We start from the raw sequence: 21,385 nt of genomic DNA, 5'->3' as shown, positions 1-21,385 counted from the left end.
CGAGTAGGAAATAATATAAATGATTATTACAAATCTAACAATAGAAAATAAAACTGAACTGTAAAGCAAAATTGACCCTGAAAGATAAAAATTGAAGCTTTTATTTGACTTTATAAACAAAAAAGTGCAGATAACAAATAATATTTTACATGTTAATAACATTTCATATGATTCCTTCACAAAAACATCCCATTATAAAATGCAGTAAATTCCTAGTATTAATCTGCAATAATACAAAATAAAATAAATTAAGGATTATTTTGTCAATTTGCATATTTAATTTGAATTGCATTTGTAAATATGCAGGATAGATCTTTTATTATTCCGTAAACACATGCATGGAAGAGTATTTTTACTTATTTAGTACTTCATAATCCTACAGTAAGTGTTTTTTTTTGTGTGTTAAATAAATGTACTATAATCAAAAGTACGATATTTACCTCTAAAATGTGGTGCAACACAAGTATAAAGTAACATAAAATGGAAAATGCAGGTTCTTGTATCTGAAAATGCTACTCAACTCAACTATTTATAGCTATTTTCATATTATTATACATATACAAATACATGCAAGAGCAATTTCATCTTGTTATTTGACAACATGGATCCATTTAACTTCAAATGAACTTGCATAATGTCATATATCATGTGTTTTTATAGCAGCTACTGAAGTAAAAAGTATAATATTAGCCTCCAAAAGTGTAATTGAACACTATAGATTAGCATAAAATATTCTAGTAAAAGCATTTCAAATAGTTAATTAACTACCATTCAAACAAACAAACTCACCATGCTTTGTTATGGATCTTATGAAGCCTTTTATTATTCTCTACAAACTAATTGCATTTATCAAACTGCAGGTAACCATAGCAACAACACTGGTGATGCTAACGACAACAAGTGGAAACAGCAATTTGAACTACAAGCCGTCAGAGGGGGTTGTGGGGGGAGAAGTTACCGGGGCTGGTGTGAAAAATGTCTTTGGGCTGATGGTCGGGGGCTGGGTGGAGGTGTCAGAGGTGACAGGGCTATTTCCACACAGTGGGGACGATGGGGGATGCAGCAGTGGGGATTGGGTCGGGGTAGGGGCGCCTGACTGATCAAATCTATTGAAGAAAATGTTCAGGTTGTTGGCCCACTGATGGTCCCCTCGGACCTGGGAGTCTGGCCCTTTGTAGCCAGAGATGGTTTTTAGGCCTCTCCAGACTCCGCTGACGTTCCTCTGCTGCAGCTGTTCCTCCATCCTCTTCCTGTAGCTGTTTTCCCCCTCTCTGATCTGCCACATCAGTTCCCTCTGTACCACCTTCAGCTCCTTTCTGTTGCCCGATGTTCTCCCTGTGAGAGTCAGTGAACACATACCAGTAGTGTCAAAAAAACCACCACCACCACCACCACCACCACCACCAACAACAACAACAACAACAACAACAACAAGTGTTAACTGAGTAATCTGGATGACATGAGTTAGTTTGAATCTGCAAAAATGACCCTTTTTTAAAAATATACATTTACTGTCAAAGCTGTCTGTCAAAAACCTAGTGTCATTTAGTGCCACCTAGCGGCTTGGCTGCGCAATTGACACTACATTCTTACAAAATAAATCAGGCTTTTTTCCTCGTTTTCATCAATACATGTATTTATTGACCCCAAAGAGAGATGGGATGACTCCAAACCACATTTTGAAAACGTAGCACTATTACGAACATTATGATTAAAACTGCAATCAAAACTAATTCTGTGTTTGGCAAATATTTAATCTAAAATATGAAACTGTGCTTTCTACGATATGTTTTTCCTCTTTTATTTGTGTTTTTTAAACGTATTTGATGGTGATTTTTGTATTTTACTTATGTATTTATTCCTCTGTGTAGCATTTCCGGTGTGGAGGTTTTAAATCTCTCTGTCAACATTTATGATACTTACACGCTAATGTTTGGCTATAAAGGAACTACAGCACGGTCACATGACTTCACGTCACCACCGCTAAGCTAAAGGAGGCTAATGTTGGGCTATAAAGGAACTACAGCACGGTCACATGACTTCATGTCATCACCGCTAAGCTAAAGGAGGCTAATGTTGGGCTATAAAGGAACTACAGCACGGTCACATGACTTCACGTCATCACAGCTAAGCTAAAGGCGGCTGATGTTCGGTGTGATGACGTTGAGTCGTCTCATTTAGACGCTTTGTATTTACTAACAGAAATGCCGCTGGACAAACAAAAAGCTTGTGTTAACCACAACCTTATTTCAGGCATCCAACCAAAATACATTGAGTTTAAGAGGAGCGTACAAAAAGTCCTAAAAAAGTTGCACTTTGTCATGACCTTAGAAATGCTTTTGTTCTTTGTCAATGAGATGTTTGAGAGGCATGGCATCCACGTAGCCATTGAAGCCGAGCCATTTGGGTCAACCACTGTAGTTTATCCTGAGCAAACACTGTGTTGGTAAATGACCGAGTCTGCTTTTTGCGTTGGTGGGTGTAGGATTTATAGGTTTTAAAGACATGTTGAGTCTGGGCTGGAGATAGGCCTTGGTGTTGGGCCCAGTAGATCTATGATACCACTTTATATAAAGCCTTGCATCATTTAACATGGACACTAAACTTACATAGGAACTCTCGCCCAGCTTTTGCCACATTTCGACTGTGTTTTCAAAAATGAAAGTAAACATAGAAACCACACGCTGCTCGAAAAACCAGCAGCTTTCTCTTCAACTTCCTGTGTAGACTCTGTACAACATTTCTGTGGCCCGTCTCTTTTTCAGAGAACCGTTAAAGCTCACACATCTGTACAGTATAGCCGGTTTTTCTAGTCTTGGTTGATTTTGCCGTTCTTATTCAAAGACACAAAATATCTTTGAAGTATACACCCCCGAAACTAATGTGATATTGATTCAAACAAGATTATTTAATAGAAAAAGCTCACCCATCTGAATCCCTCTCAGTCCTTCATATAGTTATTTTGGTGTTCGCTCAGATGGCCACATCAGACGATGATCCTGAAGAGGTGCTTGTTGTCTTGCCTTCAACTCTCTCCTCTCAACTCCTCCCCCACGGAGGTAATCGTAGTACATGGGAAATTAATACCAACTTCTCCATTTCACATAGTGTGCAAACATTTCTATTTGACTTCCTAGTTTCTATATTTAGCTTCTGGTTCATTTGTTTTATTTATTAGTGGACATTTCCCTAGTACTTATATCGTGCACTCTGGGGGTTTGACTTAACACTTTCACTAGACGTACTTATGTATATCTGTGACAACTCTTTTGAATCAATTTGTTTGAGGCATAGCAGGTAAAGACACATACATAAAACACTTGGTTCCTTTTGATCTAAAATACATCACTCTCCAGACACAATTTCCCTTCTCTAGTTGCTATTCTTAGCTTAGCATCTAAAAAGGAGGAAATTGTTTTGGAAACTTCTTATATTGTGAAAAAATGCAGAAGAGAAACAGCACATCATACATTTGATCACCTCCCCTGCCCCCATGCACACACAGATGCCTAATACAGATCTGTTAAACAATTGATAATTTAAACTTAAGGAGGAATTTGTTCAAATATGGCACCTGAAAAAGTCCAGCAATGGCCAACAGTTGCACATAGGGGGCGCTATAGACATTCTTGCAATGGCCAACCCTCAAAATATCAACATTTTCACCAGTCCGGAAAAGTTTGCTTCAAAACCACCACTGTAGTTTAACGTCAAGGCCTTCAAAATAGTGATTTATTGCTACCGATAAGAGCAATCGCCTCTAGTGGCATAACCTGGAACTGCAACCAAACCCTAATACATTTTCAGACTGCGTCAAAGCATATTCCTCAGGTCCCACATTTCATTATATCATCAAAGGAATTCATACCTTTAACTTGTGATTCATCCTATATTTCAGAATAATTTTCAAGCAGATAATTGCTCGTAATGATTGGAAATAGAGATGTAGAAGTTAAAGGTGCCATAGAAAGCATCTATCTGGCATTTAAGTGGTTCTCTGATGTCTACAAAGAAGGTACATATCTTTGGTTGATCCAAAAAATATCCAGATGTGTTTTTACAGGCCCATTTATAACTCTATGATTTGGTCCTAGAATGAAACGAGCTGAATTGCCTTATTTTGGGGCTCATTTAAATAATGATGACGAGCTCTGCTCTGATTGGCTGGTTTACAAGGAGCTACCCATGGCTGCCTCAGAGCCCACAGAAGTAAGTGAAGTTCGCGGAACTGTGAGAGATGAACCATGGAGGCTATTGGCATCCAACCTGACATGTTTGAGCCTTTATCGGAGGAGGAACCCGAGGAATCTGAAGAACAGCCGGTTGGTCGGAGATTGGAGAGCAGCGTTACGGAGTGGTAAGTGTTAGCGTTAGTGTTTCCAGCAGCTGGTGTATGCAGATGTTGGGGCTGGAGTACCGTGTGTGACGTCACACACAGGGATTGTAATACGCCCGTTTTACTGCTGTGATATGCATATTCATGATTTGCACGTGAAGGAGGAAACAATGGTGTTTGAGGTTCACGGTATGTCAGCTCAATGTTCCGAACTCTCCTTATTCAACTCTGCCAAGGTGAATACAGTTTCCATTCTATGACACCTTTAAAGTGTGTTGCTGTTATCCTTAATGTAGGATTTAAAGCCTCTGTCTGGATTTTGCTCAGAGGTCTTTACCTTTTTTTCAGATTACATTTTCTAATTTCCTTTCCAGAAATACAGACGTCTGGAGTTGTTTTACTCTTGTTTCCAGTTGGTACGATAGCATTAACATTAGCCAAAGACAATACAATGGATTTCCAAGTTTTATTGAGCAGTTTATGTGCATATCAACTCCTTCCTGGAGGAATAAGGTTACAGTAAGCAAAGCAAAGCAGCGCTCGCCTTCACCTCGATTGAATCAAAGAGTGGCAGCAACTAGTGGCACAACCTGGTACTGCAATATATGATTTAACGCATCAAATCTACTCACTGTAATCGACAGGCAGGATTATTAGAGGTGCAGAGTTTGTACAGTTGTAATGAGGACTGGGACTAAAGAAGGGGAAGAGTTTCTCAGTGAAGGAACAGTGAGTAAATTTATGGATAACGTCTGCAGAATCTACGTCATAAAAGAAGACTGAATGCTTCTCATAATCCACAAATACGCCCACCCTCTCCGGCTGACGTTTCACACTGAGATTGACGGCAGAGGCTTTGTACTTATACCCTTCCCTTAAACATATTGTCCAGTAGCCATTCTGGGGGCTTGCAAAGATCGACCCCTTCCTGTCGATCGACCCTTTGACGACGCCTAAATCCCACGAAGACTTCCCTTTTACCAGAACCTCATAGTAAAATCTTCCTGAAGAGAAACTCTGCTTTCCCAAGACGTTTGCAGCAGTATTAAATCTGTCCGGGTTGTCAGGAAGGTTTTTTTTTACATCCCCACAGTGGACTGTTTTCCCGTCTTCAGATAAAACGAGGCGGGGGTTCGCTGTGTCAGGATCTAGAGTCACGTCCTTTGCAAACTGCTGGACTCTTCTCAGCTGGACCTTCACAATCAATTTCACCTTCTCTTTCTTGAGTAAGTCCTCCAGCTCATTAATAGATTTTTCCACACTTCTCCCGTACAATGGCGGAGTGACACAGATTTCCTTCCAGCTCTTGGTGAATGGAATACCATGCAGGGGTGGGACGCTGTGCAGGAAGTCATGGTGGTCTTCAGTGCGTGAGAGCGTCTCCACCTCAGCACACCTTTTTGTTAGCTCAGAGATTTCTTTCTCGAGCTCTCGGATGAATCCCTCTGCCTCTTTCCTCGACGTATCCCGCTTTTTTTCAATGTCCTCGATGAGATTGTCTAGACTTGTCTCGACAGACTGCTTCAAAACAGCAAAGACCCGCCTGCTGTCTGCGATATGTCTCTCAGCAGATTGGCTGCTGATCTCTGACGAGCGACTGATATCCCCGATCCTCTTCTGTCTCTCCTGGATCATCAGATTGATATCAGCCTTTGTCTTCGCCAGCTTGGCCTTCTCACGGTTATTGAGCTCTGAATAAAGACAGAACAGAAAGGCATTTGGTGAGTCTCACATGACAGTCATGAGTATTGTTCACTTGATGTCCAAATCAAAACTACGCTCTTTGGATACTGTCTAGCACGGGGAAATAAGGTTCATTTCATATCTAAAGCCCCTGAAAAATGCCCTGAATTCATTATCTGTATTATTGTTATTTGTTTACATCCCTTTTATTTGCATTTGTTCAGCACTTCCGGCAATGGATGTGGTATGTGTATTTAAGTCACCTGTTACATGCGGGGTGTGGGATGACAGTTTGACCGTCTAGTCCTACTTTTGTTTCAATTTGTTTGTTCATCAACATTTCAAATTCCGTATGGACTCTCTACTTGAAAACAAAGCCTAAAGCCAAGTTTAGCCTGTGGGTGACTCAACTCAGCTGGATTTGAGCCTCCACAACCCCTATGCTCCTTGTATGCTGGGGTTGGATGGTCTGCCCGGACCGCCGTGGACTAAACCATTGCCACATGCTCATGAAATAACAATGCGACAGTTATTGGTTGCTCAAATGAGACGCTGCTTGCTGTAATTTATGTGCACTGCTTTTATTTCTAATCTCCTTCTCATTGGTAGAGTTAATTGAAGAAGGGATTTGATCCAAAACCATCTTTAAGGGGGGAAGATACTTAGGATTGCCTCCTCTTTGATATAAACCTTTTTAAAATACTTTTACTCAACTTACCTTTCCATCTGGACCTGGTTTGAACCAAAACCTCCATCAGATCGTTCCTGCTGATCTTTTCTAAAATCTTGGTGGTTAACTCCAGAGCTCCAGGACCCTGGTGTTGTTGCACCATCAGATCCACCGTGTCCGTCCGGTCCGCGTTCTCCAACCGACACACCGGGATGTCCTCCGCCTCCAGGAGCCATTTGAATTGCTTAAACTCGTTTTCTTTTAAATGCTGCAGAATACTCCACAGCTCCTCTTTCAGTGTCACCATTATGGCTTCCTGCGGGAATAAAGAAAATACGGTGCTGCTGTTGTTACCTTGAAAAATGAAGAATCAGGGACCTTCCTCATTGCAGTGAACTAGGTATGGTATTTTGTTGCAGTTTAATGAGTTTTCTTGCAGGTTTTTGAATTATTTATTGAAGTTTTTTGTGCAGTTTGCTCCCTAAATCTTCCCCTCCAATCGTCACTTTTAAATTGGCGCTGAATACCCAGCTACACATCTATTATTCTTTCTTAAAGAACACCTGCTATTTTGAAAACTGGCAAAACTCAACACGAACAAAGACCAGAAGAACAAACATCGAGTTGAAGGTTAAATATTAAGTATCCGGGACGGGAGGCCTTCCTGTGTCACATGTAAAGCCTTCCCCATGTGGCCCGGGGAACTATCAGGAACATTAGTGAAATAAAAACAGGCGGGGATTGTGGAGTGTTTTCTCTGGTGTAGTTTCACACATATGCCAATAGATGGTAGTACAGAGTCACTGAGTGTGCCTTTTAACTAATACAACTTGAATACCTGAATCTAAAGTAGCATCAAACTGATTTCATGGTCATTACAAGTAGAGAAACTGCCTTTTTAACTGGCTTTTCTGTCTGCGCTCGTTGTCCATTTGCTTGCCAAATAAATCAAAGATGTGTATCCTAACAAAACATTACTGTACATTAAGGCCATTTAGGATTAGTGGAGAATGCTTTCTGTAGAGTCAAAAAAAGATCTCAAAACCTTGACGTGTGTGGGAGAAACTTGTGTTTTCCAGTTGTGACAATTGTTTGACAACTAAAACCCGGGATGTCCAAATGCACCTCTTCAGTAATCAGATGTATAAAAGGATAAACTCTGCTTCACTGAAGTGTGAGACGAGTTCTGACCCGCCCGATCTCCCCCGTGTGAAAGTTTGTTCATGATCCCAAAAAGATAAGTCCTGCTCTGCTTAATTTTTTGTTAATAATCAAAAGGAACTTTGAAGCGTGTTCAACAACGCTGCAGAATGATGAATACTGACAGACCATCGTTCAAATGTGTTCCCTGAAAGCAGTCCTACCTTTTAAAACTCGTCCAGATCACAGCGACCTTCTTCTGATAGACGTTCCCACTCTGCAGACACTCCTGTCCCAACCTGAAGAAAATCACAGTGACGTATGAGCTGAGTCTTCCATTTAAAGAGTCCTCTCAGGTGTGTATCAGTATGTAGCGTCTCTACTTTAAAGAGTCCTCTCCTGCTGATGTAGAGTCTCTATTTTAAAGAGTCCTCCTGCTGATGTTCAGGTGTATATCAGTATGTAGAGTCTCTACTTTAAAGAGTCCTCTCCTGCTGATGTTCAGGTGTATATCAGTATGTAGAGTCTCTACTTTAAAGAGTCCTCTCCTGCTGGTGTTCAGGTGTATATCAGTATGTAGAGTCTCTACTTTAAAGAGTCCTCTCCTGCTGATGTTCAGGTGTATATCAGTATGTAGAGTCTCTACTTTAAAGAGTCCTCTCCTGCTGATGTTCAGGTGTATATCAGTATGTAGTGTCTCTACTTTAAAGAGTCCTCTCCTGCTGATGTTCAGGTGTATATCAGTATGTAGTGTCTCTACTTTAAAGAGTCCTCTCCTGCTGATGTTCAGGTGTATATCAGTATGTAGTGTCTCTACTTTAAAGAGTCCTCTCCTGCTGATGTTCAGGTGTATATCAGTATGTAGGGTCTCTACTTTAAAGAGTCCTCTCCTGCTGATGTTCAGGTGTATATCAGGATGTAGAGTCTCTACTTTAAAGAGTCCTCTCCTGCTGATGTTCAGGTGTATATCAGTATGTAGAGTCTCTACTTTAAAGAGTCCTCTCCTGCTGATGTTCAGGTGTATATCAGTATGTAGTGTCTCTACTTTAAAGAGTCCTCTCCTGCTGATGTTCAGGTGTATATCAGTATGTAGCGTCTCTACTTTAAAGAGTCCTCTCCTGCTGATGTTCAGGTGTATATCAGTATGTAGTGTCTCTACTTTAAAGAGTCCTCTCCTGCTGATGTTCAGGTGTATATCAGTATGTAGTGTCTCTACTTTAAAGAGTCCTCTCCTGCTGATGTTCAGGTGTATATCAGTATGTAGAGTCTCTACTTTAAAGAGTCCTCTCCTGCTGATGTTCAGGTGTATATCAGTATGTAGTTTATTAACCCTACTTCAACTCTTATCAAGTTGATATTTTGGTGTCGTTCGATAGTTTAAATGTTGTAATTTGATTATTTGTTTGAATGAAACAAAGAAGAGGCTCCAGTCAATTTAGCTTTAAGATGAGAAAGGAGGAGATATACCTTTTATATTTCCACTAAAATATGTAACAAAAAGAGGAAGTACAAAAGTAGGATTGATTATCAATTCAGACGAAACTGAAATCACCCAGCAAAAGGAAGTCCTGACGAAACACCTCACACTCTACCTGACCGGACACAGCCCACAAAGTCCCAAGTTGTTTAAAGTGAAAGTGAAAATCCAGCAGTAGAAGCACAGAGAACAATACTGAGGAAACCATTCAACAGTTATGGACTCAAATATCCTCGAGAAATCCTCGAAAATAAAGAGTTCAATCCCAAAGAAAAATCCAGAAAAAAGCAGTTCCTCCAACGAGACAGAGCAGATGTTACCCTGCTCCCTCTTTACTGTGAACACATCCCAACCTCTCCCTCTCTGCCACATGTACACACACACACACACACACACACACACACACACACACACACACACACTCCATATCCCGCCTCTTCTATCCATCGTACTGTATATTGCACCCTGTAAAGTTGCATTAAACTCACTTCCTCCCTCTTGAATTGCACTGAACTATGCACGGTACTTGTTGAAATGTTTTACTCCGCACTAACATTTGACAAACACTTTTCTAATAGCCTTTGATAAACACAACGCTGCATGTACATTTTCAAAGTTAAAATACACAGCCCAATGAATCAAGCCTTTCTGCATTTTGCTCCCTAAATCTTCCCCTCCAGTTCTCACTTTTAAATCGCTGCTGAAGACCCAGCTAGCTTTTGTTACCGGCTGTTTTAAAACCTGGCAAAACTCAACACCAGCAGAGAGCGGAAGCAGAGCTGCTGCTCAGACCAGTTCAACAACTGAGCAAACATCGAGTTGACGGTTGAATATTAACTATCTGAGGTGGGAGGTTTCACTTCCTCTCGTGTAAAGCTTTCCCCATGTGGCCCGAGGAACTATCTGGAACATTTGTTAGTCAAATAGAAAAAGGGCGGGGATTGGTTTTATGTGTTGTAGTTTCAAACAGCTGCCACTAGAGAGTAGTAGAGTCTCTACTTTAAAGAGTCCTCTCCTGCTGATGTTCAGGTGTATATCAGTATGTAGTGTCTCTACTTTAAAGAGTCCTCTCCTGCTGATGTTCAGGTGTATATCAGTATGTAGTGTCTCTACTTTAAAGAGTCCTCTCCTGCTGATGTTCAGGTGTATATCAGTATGTAGTGTCTCTACTTTAAAGAGTCCTCTCCTGCTGATGTTCAGGTGTATATCAGTATGTAGTGTCTCTACTTTAAAGAGTCCTCTCCTGCTGATGTTCAGGTGTATATCAGTATGTAGTGTCTCTACTTTAAAGAGTCCTCTCCTGCTGATGTTCAGGTGTATATCAGTATGTAGTGTCTCTACTTTAAAGAGTCCTCTCCTGCTGATGTTCAGGTGTATATCAGTATGTAGTGTCTCTACTTTAAAGAGTCCTCTCCTGCTGGTGTTCAGGTGTATATCAGTATGTAGTGTCTCTACTTTAAAGAGTCCTCTCCTGCTGATGTTCAGGTGTATATCAGTATGTAGTGTCTCTACTTTAAAGAGTCCTCTCCTGCTGATGTTCAGGTGTATATCAGTATGTAGAGTCTCTACTTTAAAGAGTCCTCTCCTGCTGATGTTCAGGTGTATATCAGTATGTAGTGTCTCTACTTTAAAGAGTCCTCTCCTGCTGATGTTCAGGTGTATATCAGTATGTAGTGTCTCTACTTTAAAGAGTCCTCTCCTGCTGGTGTTCAGGTGTATATCAGTATGTAGTGTCTCTACTTTAAAGAGTCCTCTCCTGCTGATGTTCAGGTGTATATCAGTATGTAGTGTATCTACTTTAAAGAGTCCTCTCCTGCTGATGTTCAGGTGTATATCAGTATGTAGTGTCTCTACTTTAAAGAGTCCTCTCCTGCTGATGTTCAGGTGTATATCAGTATGTAGTGTCTCTACTTTAAAGAGTCCTCTCCTGCTGGTGTTCAGGTGTATATCAGTATGTAGTGTCTCTACTTTAAAGAGTCCTCTCCTGCTGATGTTCAGTGAAATATGGTCTGTTATAAGTCTTCAGAAATAAAATGTATTCCCCTGGCAGTCTGTTGGTTTCAAAACCAGCTGGACCGTCTGGCTTTATTTGATTGTTCTTGGCAAGGAAGGGAACAGCAGTAGAAGCTGGTATTAAGAGGAAAGGAAAGGAGGGTGGATGGAAGGAAAGGCGTAAGCAACAGAGGTACACTCCTCCAGAGGAAACAGGTAAAGCTGGCTGGGATCAGAGACACAGTCAGTGTGTCGGAGCGCTGCAGAAAGCTTCCTGAAGCCGCTGAGGAAGAAGTGACCGAGAAAGACAAAAACCATGGCTGTGAATAAATGCATCAAATACCTCCTCTTCTTCTTCAACCTGCTCTTCTGGGTGAGTCCCAACATGTTTCATACTTTTTATTTTAAAGACTTTATTGCAAAGCTGTTTGAATTTCAGTGAATTGTGTGAATCCTTTCAGGGTAGGATTAAAGAGTGTCTCAATTCTGATGCCTTGAATAATTAAAACAGTGACAGTTTCTTAAGAATTATTTTTTGTTCAGGCGTTTGTTCAAATTAAACGGGTTAGAAGTTTTGTGTTTTGTGTTTATATTTTTCCTCCATTTTCAAACATCGCTCTCGGTCTACTCAACGATTCAATGATCATTTCTTGTCCTTGTGCTTCTCGGTTGAAGCTGAACAAGTGCTTTAACTATCCCTCATCTCTTCTATCGATCCATCAAGTGTTTTGATACTTCATCTGTTCAAGAATTAAAGGGTCATTTGTTTACTGATCACAGAGTTTCCCTTGCAGTCGCAGTTCACTCCATTTATCTGTGCTGAAGTTGTAGCTACACCTTTAGATCTGCTTCATGCAGGCAGACACTTTCCTATTCTTTATTGTTAAACTTCTATATGTCGCTCTGCTGTGACGGCTGTCAGCCTCCCTCTCAGAGTTGTGGAACAGGTTTTCTCCTTCAGTATCTCCCGACACCCCTGCCCAGCTCAGTTTCAGGGTGTGGCTCACAGCATCACTTCTGATTAGGTTGTATTACATGAGGTGATAGTGGCCGTAAACATTGGTTCAGTTTGACCTCTATTCCTGGAGTTTCTCATTCAAAACCAGGACTCTCGTGTCGATGAGTCGTATCGGCACCTGATTACGATCCGGCTCGACTGAAACCTGACGCCACTTGTTCGAGGTTTGCTATAGGAATGCAAACACTGTCATTGTTCTTATAAATATAGTAGACTTAAGGGCTGGGGACAAGTCAGGGGGCGTTTACTCCTCTGGTTTCACCATCTACAGGTATTTAGTCTCTCTACTGACACTATTTCCCCCTAAAAATGGGATCATTCATTTGCAGAAGAAGACTAAACGAAAAGCAGCAGAGCTTCAGCCCTGCAGGACAACAGGGACTGAAACCAGAGCAAGGCTTTTAGTGTGCCATTAAAACAGAACGCCCGTTGATGGTTAATCTTTAGCTGCACTTTTGGTTTAATTTCTTACTGATTGAACTTGAGGAAGTGTGGGTTTTATTACAAATGCATTATAGATATACCTCTCTGGGTGCAATGCAGAAATCACTGCTAAAGTGTGCTTCCCTGGTTTCAGAATCAGGGGATGAAACGCTCGTTTACTTGATCAAACATAGATGTTCTGTAGCACTGAGTTCTGTTTACTCAAATGAAAAGTGCTCTTATAAATAAAATGTATTATTATTATTGTTTTTGTCACACAGTGAAATTGGACCTCTACATTTAACCCATCCTAGTACTGGGAGCAGTGGGCAGCTATGATAGAGTGGACGGGGCCAATAGGGAGTGGTAGGGGGGGTCAAGTGCCTTGCTCAAGGCCAAGGATGTGAACTGGGACCTCTCCAAGTAGCAGTCCACACTCCATATTTTAGTTCTGTTCGGGGACTTCACCCAGCGACCCTACGGCTCCCACTGACTGAGCCACTTCCTCACAGCTTCTACTATCTATAGCTCAGTATTTGAGTGAAATGCACATTTCTGTTTCAGTTCAAAAACTAAATTCAGTTCAAAAAACACGCGTTAGTTTAATGTCTGGCGGAGTGATAGGGAAGTAAAAACCACAGTACCTGACTGCAAGCTGCTGCTTCCTCTTACGGTTTGTCAAGTTGCCTTATGATGATGTCACTCAAGCGTCAAATCACAAAGCATCTTGGGAAATGTAGAAAGATAGTGGGCAGAGAAAGGAGTCAAATACCTCCGTGAAGTGGAACAGTCGCTCTGTCAGCATGGGCTCTATGGACAGGTAGTGCAAAGTGGAAATGTTACTGTACTGTAGTTTGGATCAAATAAATAAAGGTTGGAGAGAAATTAGAGACTCATCAGAGACAGAAAAACAAGAAAAAGAAGAAACCAGTTAAACCAATTACAAAGCACTGGAGTCCAAAGGAAACTAAATCAGAATTGTACAAATAAAATACTAATGAACGTAAAAACAAGCAAAATGTTCCAGAACAGATGTGGTTTCTATATGGATGGTATAAAGCTATATTTGAGTGATATTATTCCTTTATTTTTGAACATATATTAGATATAAAGACGGATCATGTTGATCAACAAACGTGATTGTGTTTGTGTCTTTGCTGCTGATAGTTTTACTCATTTAAAAAGTGTACAAAAACCATGCTAACCATGCTAACCATGCTAACCATGCTAACAATGCTACATGCTAACAATGCTAACCATGCTAATGGAAAGTTGCCAAAAAGAAATGTCTGTCTTCATCACCAAAATGATCGCCTTGCACGTTGTACTTCTTTTCAAGGCCTCATTATCCTGGCATTATCATTTAAGGACACCACGGCTGCATTATGTTAATTCAGGGGAATATTTACAGACCTTTTCTTTGACTCAAAGGTTTCTCAAAGGAAAGGTAGCTCTGCGTCTCAAAAAGTAGTTCCTGTGTTTCACTCCCCTAGTTTCAGTCTCCAGAAATCCATACGTACACCTGTATTAACCTGTGTTAGAGGGTTCATTTCCACCCTGAACTGTGAGTAAACTCCAGGTTTGTTGACATTTTCTCCGCCCTGTACCTTTGTTTGTTTATCTGTACACAGTCGCCTGCTGCCTGCTGAGGTTATTTCAGTCCTTCTCTCCACTTCCCAGAAACGATGTGAAATCCATGCTAACCTGATTGTAGCACTCAGCAGACATGATGTGGTTACCTAATGATGATGGGGGGTGGGGCTTTGTTTACTGTAAAGTATTCAACTTCTAGCTTCTAAGTGATGATTGAGGGTCAACAACATGGACGTTATAGAACATATCAAATGTTTACATCTATTTAAGTCATTAAAGTAAAGAAAGCTATGAATCCGCTTTATAGTTTCTCCTTCCCTTCAACAAAAGAGTATAACTCAGACACCAAATGTACATTTTAGCCCCAAAAAGAAGAAGAAAAACATGATTCAAGCTTCGATTTAGTGGATTTAGTGTTGAATGCCAGAGAGAACTGTTGAACGTGGAGTTTGTGTTTGTTTTCAGGCCACACAATGCTAAATCCCCCTCCATCATTACTGTGGCTCTAAATATTAAGTGCCTTTATGGTCTTTGATGGAGAGGAAATGATGTGCAGCTCTGCCTTTTAGCAGAGTGCTAATGAATGCTGACTTTAATGGCATAATCAACCGACAATAGTGCAGCAGTTCTTGATATACTTCATGTTGTCCAACTGAAATGTTAACTTCTATGTCAATTTTACTCTAATTTATCGCCTTCTTGTGCAGCAGTCATGGTACTCCTTCTCCTTTTTGAATACGGTCTTTAAAGTCATTGAATTGGTAACAAATTAGTGCAAATTTACAAAGAAACAAATACCTTTATGGGGTTTTTCCTACTTAAAAAACCCGCAGTCTAATTGATATACATTTCGACATTGTTCATGATCAACCGATGGAAAGAATTGAAACACCTGTGGGTTTTCTTTCCCAATGCTCAGGTGTCTGAAGCCTGAACACACCTCTGTTATTCGTCGTGTCTCTGCGAGGGTTTTCTGGTTATTGTGTAATGAAGAGTCTGAAAACACTGACTCATCACCACTGAGTTACAAACCGCTGAGGAATGAAACGCCTCCTCTGTGGTGAACCGAGACAATGAGCAGCTTGTAATTATTATTTTTATCACAATGTTTTTGGACTTACAGGCTCAGGGAACTTTTCAAAGTGAGCACGTTTGGTTTATTTATGGCGCAATGTTTAAAAGTGACGCAATCGGGTAAAGAACAATAAAATACTTCAGAAATGGTAAAAGTAAGCAAAGTGAAACACATTGTGCAAAATGCAGATGGATAAAGATAGGTTTAAGTTGATTTGAGGGAAATTAGGACGAAAACCTCTAAGATTTTTGCCCTTACATCAAAGATTTCCTTTTCTCTGACGTTCTTCCAGTTTTTCCAGATGTTTGCCCTTTTCTTAAAAATTGTTCACATTTTTTGACTTTTTTATAGATCTCCCAATTGTTGGCCATCTTTACTCAGTGTCCTGCTATCATGCATCAAAGCAGAAGGATGGAAACATAACTTTCAAACGAGAGTGAAGTTTTGGTGTTCTGGGTTTGCTGTCTTCAAAACAACCCTGTAGATAGAGCCGGGGGTCGTCAGCGTAGCGGTGGAAGGAACTGTTGTATATTTCTGTGTGTACCCCAATGGGGAATAAAAGAGTGTCTAAAGGAGACGACTCAACGCCATCGCGCCCAACATTAGCCGCCTTTAGTTTTGATGTCGTCATTTGTAATCTGTCCCTCAGATCTTAATTCAGAGTAAAGGTGCCGCTGTGTGCTCAGAGGGCGTTTGTTTTCCAGACCTACTGAAGCCTGCGGTACTATGTTGCTCTGCAGGTTTTCTGTGTGTGTGTGTGTGTGTGTGTGTGTGTGTGTGTGTGTGGGAGAGTGTTTGAATCAGATTTGCAAGAGATAACAACCTATAAACGCCTTTCATTTAATCTTTGTGTGTTTTTTTTGGTAACCATTGACTCCCACCTTTAATGTAAACACCGGCTTTGTGAGGGTGTTTCTTTTCCCACTGATGAAAAAGTAAATCCCCCCCCCACTGGACCAGCTCATTTCCACTAATTCAAAGTAGAAATAGTAATACCACACAGGGAAAACACCCCTGAACATCAGCAGGAGAGGACTCTTTAAAGTAGAGATGCGGGTGGACGTCTCTACAACAAACTAACCCTGAGGCTGAAGGAGGATTATATCCACCCGCACGCTTCGTGTTTGTCTTCAAACAAACAGACGTTTTGATTCGTTGCCCAAAATATGAAAGCTGTGCTCAAAGTATCTGAGGTGTTCTAACCACCACTTACAGTTGTACTGGTTTTACTGGTCGGTGTGGAGGATTGACTCAACAAATCCTAGACACGCTGTTATTTATTCAGCCTTTGAATCAGAGGAGTGCTTTGTTCAGGGTGTGTGTGTGTGTGTGTGTGTGTGTGTGTGTGTGTGTGTGTGTGTGTGTGTGTGTGTGTGTAGAGGTCACGTCCTCTGTGTGTTTGTCCCTTCTGTTTCCATTCATCACTTTTTCTAAAGATATCATTCAGAAATAAAAGGATAAACATTTCAAAGTAAAAGATAATCTGTCAGTTTGAATAAAATGGAAAATAGAAGTTAAATTTAAGACTTAACTGATCTATGTTTTTGATCCTGGTTTATTTCCTTAATTAATCTTAAATAGAGGAAGTAATATGGACTGAGTTGAGTCCGTTAAATTCCCTAATTGAATATTAAAATGCTTAGTGTATTAAAATATCTTTAATATGGAAGTGTTTTAAATTTGTTTGTGTAAAAACTGAACAAACATTCAATTACAGCAGGAAACTCATGAATCCATTACATGTGAATTAATACATTGAAATGAATAATAATATGTATTTATATATTTAGTATTATTATGAGTAAAGTGCCCGTTACAAATCCCAATTACACTGCTTTTATTTTGAAGGCAGGTCAGAGCAGTGTTTTCTGTTTCTGTTTTTCATTTAATCATCTTTAATGTGTGTGTGTGTGTGTGTGTGTGTGTGTGTGTGTGTGTGTGTGTGTGTGTGTGTGTGTGTGTGTGTGTGTGTGTGTGTGTGTGTGTGTGTTTGTCTGTGTGTCTGTGTGTATCTGTGTGTGTGTGTGTCTGCGTGTGTGTGTGTGTGTGTGTGTGTGTGTGTGTGTGTGTGTGTGTGTGTGTTGTGTGTGTGTGTGTGTGTGTGTGTGTGTGTGTGTGTGTGTGTGTGTGTGTGTGATCTGCTGTGTTTGTCTCCATGGTGAAGCTGTGTGTGTCTGGTTTCTGTTTCCCCTCTCAGGATGAAATCTTTATGTCAGATAATTACTCACCACAGTGTGTGTGTGTGTGTGTGTGTGTGTGTGTGTGTGTGTGTGTGTGTGTGTGTGTGTGTGTGTGTGTGTGTGTGTGTGTGTGTGTGTGTGTGTGTGTGTGTGTGTGTGTGTGGACGTTTGCTAATTGTGTGGTTAGTGGTAAATAGTACATGTCAGTCATTGGTCCTGAATGCAGCCCAACAACAGCTGGAGTTTTGGGATTTTAGCCTTTGCAGACCATTGACATGCACTAAAAACGTATAGAACAAACTACATGAGAGGGAAACCCCCAAAAAGCGGAATAGGGCCTCTTAAATACATATAATACAAACAATAAATAAAGGTTTAATCAGGTGATAAAGTGCCTCATACACCAAAATGTAAATGAAACTGTTTCGAGACAAAGCTCACTCGTGTCTCTACCCTACACATAAAACAAGTTACACTGCTAACGCAACAACAGGGGGAAATCTATGTATTTGTGAAATATAATTAAAAATAATGGCAGCTTTGTAATTGTTCTGCAAAAATGAATGCACTATTATTCCTATCACCAGCTGCAGGTCTCCCCCACCAGGTGGCGCCACCGTCTCAGCAGGTAAACGCTTGCTGCATTTTTCTGTATTCTAATTCCACCTGTGTTTTTTTTACAGATTAGTGGTTGCATCATCCTCGGCGTGTCCATCTACCTGAAGGTCAACAAGGATGGAAACGAGGTGAGAACCACACCAAACAGATTCTTCTTTTTATTTCCTTATTATTCATATATTTTCATAGGAACAGAAATTACAGAAAGCTATGTTTTAGATTTTACAGTACCTCCATTTATTGTTCAAAACAACAAATAATGCAAATAAAAAGAGAAATTGAGACACAAAAGGGAGAAGAGGGAAACAATTTCACATAAAGTATGAAATAAACATCATAACTGTGCAGTATAGTTATTATTATACATAAACAGTTCACTTTTAGTGTCAATCCTCTGCTGTCTCTGAGTGATAGTGCTGACTGCCCCCCCCACAGATCACCAATGAGTCTCTGCCAGGCATCGACCTGATGATCGCCATCGGGGTGATCATCCTGGTGCTCGGCTTCCTCGGCTGCTGCGGCGCCATCCGGGAGAACCGCTGCATGCTGCTGCTGGTGAGGTTCCATCAGACTCCCAGCTTTTCATTCCGTAGAGAGGAAATAAACATCATGTACTCCGGGTGTTCAAACATAACACACTGCGACCGTTTTCACTTTTTGACATGTCCTACTATACTATGACTTTTTAAACGTCCTATACTAGGACTTTCTTTCAACACAATATGCTTTTTTTATTTTCTACATCCTATCAGTAATCTTAGCACACCAACACGCCAATGAACCCCCTCCTTTATTCCCTCAGTTCTTCATCAGCCTCCTCATCATCTTCATCCTCCTGCTCGCCGCCGGCATCCTGGGAGCCGTGGAGGAGAAGAAGGTAAAACAGGAAGTGAAGACGTCCTCACATCACCTGCAGCGTTTGTATTTCATCACAGAGATAACACGTTATTCGTGTGTGTGTGTGTGTGTGTGTGTGTGTGTGTGTGTGTGTGTGTGTGTGTGTGCACGCGCAGGTGAAAAACTGGATGAAGGAACGTCTGACGAAGTTCACCCCGCTGTCATCCCAACCAGCAAATGTGATTGAAGACCTGGAGAAGCTGCAGAAAGAGGTAACACACACACACACACACACACACACACACACACACACACACACACACACACACACACACACACACACACACACACACACACACACACACACACATCTGAATCTGAACTGTGGTTTCCTTCCAGCTGAAGTGCTGCGGGCTCGTTAAAGGACCGTCAGATTGGACCAAAATCCCCGACTCGTGCCGCTGCAACGCCACCGAATCAGACTGCGTGAACAACTCAGTTTACAAAGAGGTAGACGCCACGTTTGACCCGCTTGAGTTTACCGTTGAATAACTAAAGATAATCACCGTTCTGGGATCAGAGCAACATGCTGACGTCCTCTGGTCTCTCCCTCCAGAACTGCTCGGACAAAATCATCAGTCTGATGGAGCAGCACATGGAGGTGGTGCTGGGGATCGCCTTCGCCATCGCCATCCTGCTGGTGAGCACAAACACACACACACACACACACACACACACACACACACACACACACACACACACACACACACACACACACACACACACATTTTAATTTCCATGAAAAACTGCAGCTAAACACACACACTTCTTTGCCCAGTCTGCTGTGATTGACGGGTTAATGGGCCGGCTCTGTTGTGATTGGTCAAATGCTTAGAGATGTCCCGCCCCTTAGCCTATCACATACAATGGGTTTGAGCGCTAGCCAATAGGAGTGTCAATTAGAAGTCTTTCAATATTAAATTAAACCACAAATACATAACCCCCTTACGATGCTTCTCCCGCTCTTTTGACCTTTGGAAGACAAACAAAGTAAAAACCTTAACCAAATGCACATTTTACCTTCGAAAAAGTGGATTAAAAAGTCTTAAAATATTAAATTAAATCACAAATACAGAGTTTGACCTGAAGCTCGACCCCCCCCCCCCCCCACCCATGATGACTGACTTAAACGTATGCTTTTCCCGCTCTTTCTGCAGATTTTCGGCATGGTGTTTGCTATGATCCTCTACTGTCAGATCAGCAGGAAGGATGGCGCCACCACCACCACTGCCTGACCATAGGGCAGCAGCCAATCAGCAGAGCCCAAAGAACCTGCGTGACCTCAGTGCTATACCGTAACCTAACCCGTGCTTTTATTTTGAAGGGCCACACTGAGGTTTTGAACACAGCAGTCTGGTCACAAGAGTTATATATAAAGCAGGCGTGGATGTGAGTGTGTGAAAAGCTGTTAAATTAATTCAACATTTTGTCAATTTTTCTTTATTTTTTATAACAACAGTCCATGTTTCCCTCTCACCGTGGCCCCGAGGAACAAAACAGAAAGATGATTGTAAACATATAATAATTGGTGCGACCTGGGGCTTATTACGTCTGCTAACATATATAAAATGTCACTGGTATTAAATCTTTCAAATGTTTTTCCTGTACCCGTAAATGTTGTTGTTTGATATGCTTGTTTTTCTGCTGTGTGTAAAAAGCTTAAACTCAAATGTGTTTTAATAACAAAGTATGTTTCACTGTAGTTGTTTCGGGTCTGAACATTTACTCACATTGTCCCCAAATAATCCTCAGGTAACTGTTCCTAATATACCTTCACTTCCCCTTCAGAGATACACTACATAATATAAATACGCCTCACATATCCTGTTGTGTTATAGATGGTATTCAGTGAGTGTTTGGTCGGTTTGGCAGGAGGTTTTTTTATCGTCTAACTTGAGTTAAGTTTGTGGACGTCAAAAGTGTCATACTAAAGAAAAAGGGGAATAAAAAATGAAACGTCGGGATTGTTTTTCATTATTATTAGAAGTGAGATTTGACCTTGATGATGAAGATCTGGACTTGATGAGGAGGAGGAGGCCGCAGCATCAACCCCTGAAACCCCAGCCGACTGCAGGAGAGAGCAGAAGCGTTTCACAGCTTGACGGCAGCACGATGATTGGCTGCTGGAGATTGAGGTGAAATGTGATTGGTTAAAAGACGACGCACCAATCATATGACTTGTATTAATTATTGTATTCTCCACACATTGTTTTAGAAGAAACGTTACTATTGTTCATGTTTTATTGGGACTTTTTAATGACATACATATTTTATAAAAGGAAT

General features: G+C 41.0%; 2 protein-coding genes and 1 long non-coding RNA gene across 7 annotated transcripts; 1 reads left to right on the top strand and 2 right to left on the bottom strand.

The window, feature by feature from the left end:
• Positions 1 to 85: 85 nt before the first annotated feature.
• LOC134879022 (uncharacterized) lies at positions 86 to 3,484 on the bottom strand. Its single transcript, XR_010167767.1, has 2 exons — positions 2,927 to 3,484; positions 86 to 1,335 (listed from the first exon to the last, which is right to left on the bottom strand). It is a non-coding gene; the product is annotated as an uncharacterized LOC134879022 (long non-coding RNA).
• A 1,304-nt stretch (positions 3,485 to 4,788) lies between these two features.
• On the bottom strand, positions 4,789 to 13,454 carry LOC134879018 (E3 ubiquitin-protein ligase TRIM68-like). 5 transcript variants are annotated; one of them, XM_063905238.1, is made up of 4 exons: positions 13,384 to 13,454; positions 8,054 to 8,128; positions 6,738 to 7,005; positions 4,789 to 6,027 (listed from the first exon to the last, which is right to left on the bottom strand). In XM_063905238.1, exons 3-4 carry the CDS (start codon positions 6,994 to 6,996, stop codon positions 4,961 to 4,963), a joined length of 1,326 nt encoding a protein of 441 aa, XP_063761308.1. In that variant the 5' UTR covers positions 6,997 to 7,005; positions 8,054 to 8,128; positions 13,384 to 13,454; the 3' UTR covers positions 4,789 to 4,960. The 5 variants fall into 5 exon arrangements, with proteins under 5 accessions (XP_063761308.1, XP_063761306.1, XP_063761305.1 ...); XM_063905236.1 differs by lacking the exon at positions 13,384 to 13,454 and adding an exon at positions 9,994 to 10,161; XM_063905235.1 differs by lacking the exon at positions 13,384 to 13,454 and adding an exon at positions 9,297 to 9,982.
• On the top strand, positions 11,432 to 21,062 carry tspan9b (tetraspanin 9b). The gene is made up of 8 exons (XM_063905244.1): positions 11,432 to 11,671; positions 18,271 to 18,333; positions 18,641 to 18,760; positions 19,008 to 19,082; positions 19,219 to 19,314; positions 19,442 to 19,552; positions 19,659 to 19,742; positions 20,260 to 21,062. Exons 1-8 carry the CDS (start codon positions 11,615 to 11,617, stop codon positions 20,335 to 20,337), a joined length of 684 nt encoding a protein of 227 aa, XP_063761314.1. The 5' UTR covers positions 11,432 to 11,614; the 3' UTR covers positions 20,338 to 21,062.
• The last annotated feature ends 323 nt before the right edge of the window (positions 21,063 to 21,385 follow it).

Source organism: Eleginops maclovinus, chromosome 17, assembly GCF_036324505.1.
Source record: "Eleginops maclovinus isolate JMC-PN-2008 ecotype Puerto Natales chromosome 17, JC_Emac_rtc_rv5, whole genome shotgun sequence".
Taxonomy (NCBI): domain Eukaryota; kingdom Metazoa; phylum Chordata; class Actinopteri; order Perciformes; family Eleginopidae; genus Eleginops; species Eleginops maclovinus.
This window is presented reverse-complemented; position numbering and strand designations above follow the sequence as displayed.